The 7,138-nt window shown below is 37.8% G+C and overlaps 1 protein-coding gene and 1 long non-coding RNA gene across 22 annotated transcripts in view; one reads left to right on the forward strand and one right to left on the reverse strand.

Moving 5' to 3' along the window:
• The window catches only part of LOC145720494 (uncharacterized), a 40,298-nt gene extending 37,840 nt beyond the window's left edge, over positions 1-2,458 (reverse strand). For all 10 annotated transcript variants that reach the window (XR_014143434.1, XR_014143432.1, XR_014143429.1 and 7 more), the window contains exons 1-2: positions 2,324-2,458; positions 1,238-1,319 (exon numbers count right to left, since the gene is read on the reverse strand). This is a non-coding gene — a long non-coding RNA (uncharacterized LOC145720494). The remainder of the gene's footprint in view (positions 1-1,237; positions 1,320-2,323) is intronic.
• The window catches only part of HECW2 (HECT, C2 and WW domain containing E3 ubiquitin protein ligase 2), a 358,619-nt gene extending 351,726 nt beyond the window's left edge, over positions 1-6,893 (forward strand). For all 12 annotated transcript variants that reach the window (XM_081813946.1, XM_031038270.2, XM_081813941.1 and 9 more), the window contains one exon: positions 1,857-6,893. In XM_081813946.1, coding sequence (XP_081670072.1) covers positions 1,857-1,968 — 112 coding nt within the window. In that variant the 3' untranslated portion in view covers positions 1,969-6,893. The remainder of the gene's footprint in view (positions 1-1,856) is intronic.
• Positions 6,894-7,138: the final 245 nt, after the last annotated feature.

Genomic DNA, 7,138 nt, shown 5'->3' on the forward strand with positions numbered 1-7,138 from the left:
CCATACAGTTTTCCAGAGTGGCTGCACCAGCTTGCATTCCCACCAACAGTGTAGGAGGGTTCCCCTTTCTCCGCATCCCCGCCAACATCTGTCGTTTCCTGACTTGTAAATTCTAGCCATTCTGATTGGTGTGAGGTGGTATCTTCTTCCTTGAGGCTTCCAAGTTGAGGTTCCAGTGTAAGGAAGATATCACAAGAATTATATTAAGAATTATATCAAATGCAATCTGAAATAATTTATTATATTAAAAATGTGTTTGGCTGCAAAGAGTAATTAGATGACTTCCCCCCAATATATCCTAGCGTTTGTAATAACAAGAGTCACAAGCTCTGAGCCCGTACTATCTGTGTCCTAAAACTGATATTCTTATAATTGAGCCCCTTTGCATGCCTGATCGGATAAGGCGTATGGCCACACACCTGCTTTATTATCTCTTTGTTATCTCATCATTTCCACGAGTCATGATATCTTTTGGCAATTGAATGAAGGCATATAGAGCAAATCTTTTTAATGGTAATGAAATGTAGCTAACAATACATCTCTTATTACTTCGTCAGAGTGTGAACCAGGCGTTATACTAAGCATGCTTTAAAAAAAAAATGCTTTTGTTATTTGATTTAATCCTTGTATCCTTCTGAGACAAATGATATGATTCTCATTTTATAGGTGAGAAAACAGTCTCAGAGAGTTTTAATAACTCCAAATCATGCAGCTTGCTGGTAGAGCTAGAATTCAAACCCAGGTCTGTCCAACTCCAAACTTCTGATCTTTCCACTGCACTATACTGCATGTAGGAATATAATTATATTTACTTCCTAAGTGTTAGAGTGATTTATAAGAATGAAAATTTAAACATGTGACTTTGTAAAAATAGCCCATCAATAATCATAGCTCCTAAAATTCCATATTAATCCAGGAGCATTTTTTTTTTTTTAGTCAAAGTTGTTTAGCTTTCACAAACAAGCTGTTGTACATTCAGAGTAAAGTGCTTCCTATTCCATGTCAAAAGTGCAGATTTGTTTCCTGATAAGATGTACTATTTTGGAAACTGTCTATTTCTTATTGTGATTCAGGTGCAAATAACAGGAAAACATTTTTTTCCTATCTTGGCAAAGGGGAGGCATTTCTAAAAAAGAATGCTTAATGTAATGATTTAAATGGACATTATTTTGTACTGTGAGTTAGGAGAAAACAGATTCTAGCACAGGACTGAAAGAAGTAACAATGGTCTACTGACCTCGACAGGAAAATCCAGCCAGGGAATTTCCCCGAGACTCTAACACATGAGGCGGGTCCTCAGAGACACTCAGTGCTCTTCCCTGCCCAACAAAATGAAAAAATGTAAAACTGTAGATTTTCTGAGACACCCAGACAAATGCAAACTCTGAAAATGAATCACTTTGCAAGAACTGATATTCATATCTATGTAAGTGTTGAATCACTACGTGGTACACCTGAAACTGATATTATACTGTATGTTAACTAACTGGAATTCAAATAAAAACTTAAAAAAAACTAACATCAAAAGCGATACAAAAAAACCAAACTTGTCTTTGCAATTCTTCGACAACTGAACAACTTGTCTTTGCAATTCTTCGACAACTAAACAAATAGTAATATTAATATGTATGTAATGTGGATTTTAAATGGTTGTGAAAACATAAAGAAAATATTTTTTTAAATATCCTATTTCTCTTTAGAAATTCAAATATTTTCAAAGATTCTCCCCAAAAAAGTGTGAAAATTGGCCACAAGCCAATCCTAATATGAAAGACAAGCATGAGCACACACACACACGTAACAATCTCCTTTCACTCAAAGCATTCTAATCTATGTACTGCTGCTTCTGTTTGCAGAGCTCACACTTGTTTTAACCGTCTGGATCTCCCCCCGTACCCATCCTTCTCCATGCTTTATGAAAAACTCTTGACAGCAGTGGAAGAGACCAGCACTTTTGGACTTGAGTGACCTGGAAAAGTGAGATCGGGCTCCGTATGGACAGGCAATTTCAAAAGCTGCCCTCTCGAAGAATGGCTGAACATTGGAAGTTTGAAGAGTACACTTCCATTAGAGTAAAGCTGAATGCTCTGATTTTCCAGGAACACACACTCTGTCACATTTGGGGACCGGATAGTGGTGATGAGTCCTCTTGGAAGGATTGGGGTGAGCTTGATGCCCAGGGAACAACCCAACAGTCTTTCAATCAACAGTTGTTGACTGCCAAACTTTTTTCCATTTGTGTTATGTTCCAAGACAAAGATGAACCTGTACACGATCAGTTCCACAGTCACTTTTAGGGACTCAGGAGAATCTTGAAACTTACCCCTGAACGTGGATCCAGCCAAACTGGCAGCACTTGGCCCAATCTCCGAATTAGCGCAGGTTAAATAATATAATAAAAACCAATATGTCTCCTGAAAGTACATTCACTGAAGCCCTGAGTTATAGCAGAATGTTCATTTTCTCGCTTATGAGTGCCTGCATGGTGTGCACCGTAGGTTTCAGCTTTCATGGGACGCAAGTGAAAGTGAAAGCCAGTCAACATGAGGTAACTTTAAAGATCTGCAATAAGGTGGTCTGTGGCAATGTGTACGCAAAGTGTGTAACTATGGCTGAAGACAAACTGTTATACAATGAGTAACTAATGACAGATTTTATGCTTTATAATGCATGAAAACAATTTAAAAATAACTAGCAATTAATCACAGCATATCAGGAAAAAATACACAGTGAGTTCTGTTTTATTTGTCATAGGTTCATTATATTTACGTTCTTTAAGCTGTATATAAGAACCTACCTGTCCTACTGTGTGTCACCTGTTCCATTTCCATGTTCCATGCTTACTCGGGCATCATGCTAGTACGTATCCTTTTAAGCACTCTCAAGGGAACAGAAGGGCCTTTTATTTTTATAAAGGTACAAAAAAAATTCCCCGAAACATTTTGCACTGAATGTACCAAAGTTGAAGGGACATTACAATACGACTAACAGCAACTCCATCACTTGACAAGTATAATAGAAAATAGCTTCTAAATCAGACTTCCTTCACAGTGCCATGTCTACCACTACAAGGACTGTGCATCTAAGTAATAATTTTTTAAGACTCACTATATGTGATAGTATGATGTGCATTTATTTAAAATGCATTAGACTTCTTCCATCCATCAAATACTTTACAGGATGGCATTTAATACAGATATTTCGTATTTCCCCCACTGCTTTTTATTTGTACAGCATCATTAAACACCAAGCTCATTTAGGGAACCATCAGTAACACCCAAGAGATCAGCTCTCTTTAGTAATAAGAATTCCACTTTCCCTCGTCGGTGAAGACATCACAAATTGAAACTCTCAGTACTATATTTCTAAGCCTGCATTTTCACTGATGCATAATTTTCTTATCAATATTAAGAAACAATTTTTCTATGGTATCTCAGAAACTGCATGATATCACTAATGTTATTTCTGCATAGTTTTATCAGAGGATGTTCTTCATTTTTATTGCTTTTGGGGTTACTGCACATCATTGTTTTTTTCTTGACTTATGGCCGTAACTAATCGGAGTGAGTTCTTCAATAGAGTGAAGTTAAATCATGGATAATAAAAGCACTGGATTAGCATTTGGTTTGCCAGCCTGTGATTTTACAGGTGTTGCCCAAACACCTCTTTGAGAATTATTAAGTAGCCATGGAATTCCTATTATGGGATGTTGGCAATCTTGTATTTTATAGGGTCACATGCATGGTTTTCACAGGTGGTTTATAAGAACTAATTGCTCTCCTGTTGGTTAAGCTATGTTTACTGTTGAGACCCTCAAGAGAAATACCACTCATGTTGCATTCCTGAACTAAAGGCAGGTACTATAACGTTCCCCAAAAAAGGTTACTGAAATCTGGAGATAAGAAAGGAAGATTTATCTGTGTACTATAATTGGACCAGAGAAAAAGGGAAGAGAAAAAAGTTTTCATTGGAAATGTTAGTTTGTACTTATTGATCATGAATATAAGTATATATTTAATTTTGCAAACTATTTTTACTTGTTTGTATTTTTTTTTCATTATAAGGAAAAATAGTATAACATACTTAAAAAAAAACCACATCTTTGATTGTATATAAGATGGTTCAGAGCTGGCATTCTCTAAGCAGCTGGTATGAAAGGTTACACATTTCTTTCAAAAATAGGCCATGTTAGCTTTCATTTTGGTTTGTGACACTTTGTTATCACATTCCACATTATTAGGTAAAAGAGGTTTGAAATAAAATGCATCTCTTTAATTAATCCTAACAAATGTATTTCTTGTTAAGGCATCTAACTTCTTCCCAAATAATAGTATAATCATCCACTGTTGCTGTTGTTCTCAGAATTGGGAATTACCAAAGATGTACTTAACATATCAGAACACCATGATAAGTGATCATTAGTAAACAAAAAAGTCCAATAGTAACTATAAAAACATTAAATAACATTTCCACAGAATAAATTAGACTTTAATATCCTCTACAAATAGAAATATCCATAAATATTTTCTTCTGGACTCTGAGCCTAGATGACCTGGCTGTGTGGTCTCGTTTTCTTTAAGAAATTCATGAGTGATGCTTATACTATACTGTCTTCTATAAAAGACAGTCATGATGCATCGTGTATGTATGCAGAACGTCTCCTAGATGAAGCCAGAGGCAAACTATCAGCCTTCACTCTGTGCCAACCACTGTGTTTGATGATGAGCCACAAGATTCAAAATATGCCCTTGAGAAACTCACAGTCTAGAGGAGTAGACACTAAGGTTTAAAAAAACTATTTTTAATAAAATTTGGTATGTTCTACAATTAAGGAATGAGGAGAGAACGGCTTATTCCATTTGGGAAACCCACTGAAGGCTTCATACGTGGGAGATACTGTGGCTAAAAATAAAAATCACATAAATGCTCTTTCTCTTGGCAACTAATGGCATGTGATAGTGTGTCAACACTGGTCAGATGGGGAGGCCCAGGGCACATTCACACATGAGGGCTTAAAGTGCGCAGATGGGGAGCCGAACCATGAAGGAGCAGCTCAAGGATCCTCAAATTATCAGAGAAATGCCCAAATTAAATCCAGTACTTTCCCTGTTTCCTTTCATCTGCACTGAATGTACTTTTGGTTTTCAGTGGGAAAAATCCCAGTCCTCAAGCGCAACCCACTTCTGGGGTCAGGACGTTTATTTTGTGCATAAAAATGAATGGATTTTGGCTAAAGAAGTGTGGTCACATTTTTCTAGCATATGTGGTGTTTATAATTTAGTAGACATTCTGTAATCAATGAAGGAAAATCTGTTTCACCTGCATTAACAATCAGAAGTACTGAAACTACATTCAAAATGATTAACAGTTATGGTAGAATGTGTGTGTGCGGCGCTTTAGAGTTTCAAAGTGCTTTCCCGTGCGTCATCTTATGTCTTTTGCTGCTCACATGCTTCTGTGGGGTAGAAGGTATCAATCCCAGCTGGGTTGAGGCTGATTTTCATGGATGGCTTGTAAGACCCATTTCAGCACTTCATGGTTACAATTCTAGGTTTCATTTCAAGAAATGTGGAGACTAATGTTTCTACAAACATATTCCACTATCAGTGAATTTTGCAAGATGCTGCATTTGCCCAAATTCTCATTTCTTCAAACACTCTTAAAGTGTGTCACCTTCTGAAAATCCCATGGAAGCAATTAGTATATTCGTGGAAAAACTCCTCATAGACTTAATACTTGCATTTTACTACTTGTTATGAGAAATTTAAAACAACGCAAAATTTGATGGCATTTGGTGGATTTCTACAGTATAGTAGTTTAGTTTTCTCAGATATTACTTGGAAGCAAGATAATGGGGAAGAAAACCTGCTTTAATCAGAAACCTTATTTTATTTTTTAATAAAAATAAAAGGATGGATCTAGAAGCTCTGGTAGCTAGGTTCCAGTGATGTGGATGAAGGAACCCCTGCAGGTCCTCTTTTCCTCTCTGTCGTCTTCACATTCACTCAATTTTTGTCTGTCTTTCTGCACAAATTGTATTTATGACTTGCCCACTTCTAACTAAGGCAAACATCTTACAACAAAGAGCCTGAAAGTCTTTCCAACTTAACTATATTGGAGAAATTCCCAAGGCAGGTGAAATGATGATATACCATTATTAAAAGACATCTGTAGGGCGCCTGGGTGGCTCAGTTGGTTAGGCGACTGCCTTCGGCTCGGGTCATGATCCTGGAGTCCCTGGATGGAGTCCCTGGATCGAGTCCCTGGATCGAGTCCCTCATCGGGCTCCCTGCTAGGCGGGGAGCCTGCTTCTGCCTCTGACCCTCCCCCCTCTCATGTGCTTGCTCTCTCTCATTCTCTCTCTCTCAAATAAATAAATAAAATCTTTAAAAAAAAAAAAAAAAGACATCTGTAACCCTGCACAGTAAAAACATGCAAAAGAAGAATGTGACCCACTCTCCAAACTGGGCCTGAGTCTCAGGCCCTAATCCCTCTTATCTGCTTTAGTTGATGAGTGAAAGCACGCTAGATCTTAGACACCTTACTTCCATAAAACTTGAGTTTAAATTAATGAGCATGTCACTTTTATCAGATTCTAATTGTGCAAAAACTGTTACCTTTCTAGTTTGATTGTTTTCCAGATAGATTTGTTTATCTAACATGGAAGCAAAGGAAGGCCAGAGACGGGGTGCCTGGGTGGCTCAGTTGGTTAAGCAACTGCCTTCGGCTCAGGTCATGATCCCGGAGTCCCGGGATCGAGTCCCACGTCGGGCTCCCTGCTCAGCAGGCAGTCTGCTTCTCCCTCTGACCCTCCTCCCTCTCATGCTCTCTGTCTCTCATTCTCTCTCTCGCAAATAAATAAAAAAATCTTAAAAAAAAAAAAAAAAAAAAAAGGAAGGCCAGAGACATTAAAGCTTTCTAAATTGTGGCTTAAGGACAATGGTTGTCCACTAGAAGGGTGATAGAAACAAAAAGCAGAAAAGCAAAAAGCATAAAGAGAAGCCCAGCAGTTGTGTCCCCCACCCCTGCTGGAATGTAATGCTAATTATTGACCAACTGTCAAGACTCAGGAGTGGTAGCTCCATTCCAAGGAGTGGGCATAAAGGATATAATGGATGTGTGTGCTACCCTTAATCAC

This window comes from Leptonychotes weddellii, chromosome 3 (assembly GCF_054177405.1).
Source record: "Leptonychotes weddellii isolate Sample4059 chromosome 3, ASM5417740v2, whole genome shotgun sequence".
Lineage (NCBI taxonomy): Eukaryota > Metazoa > Chordata > Mammalia > Carnivora > Phocidae > Leptonychotes > Leptonychotes weddellii.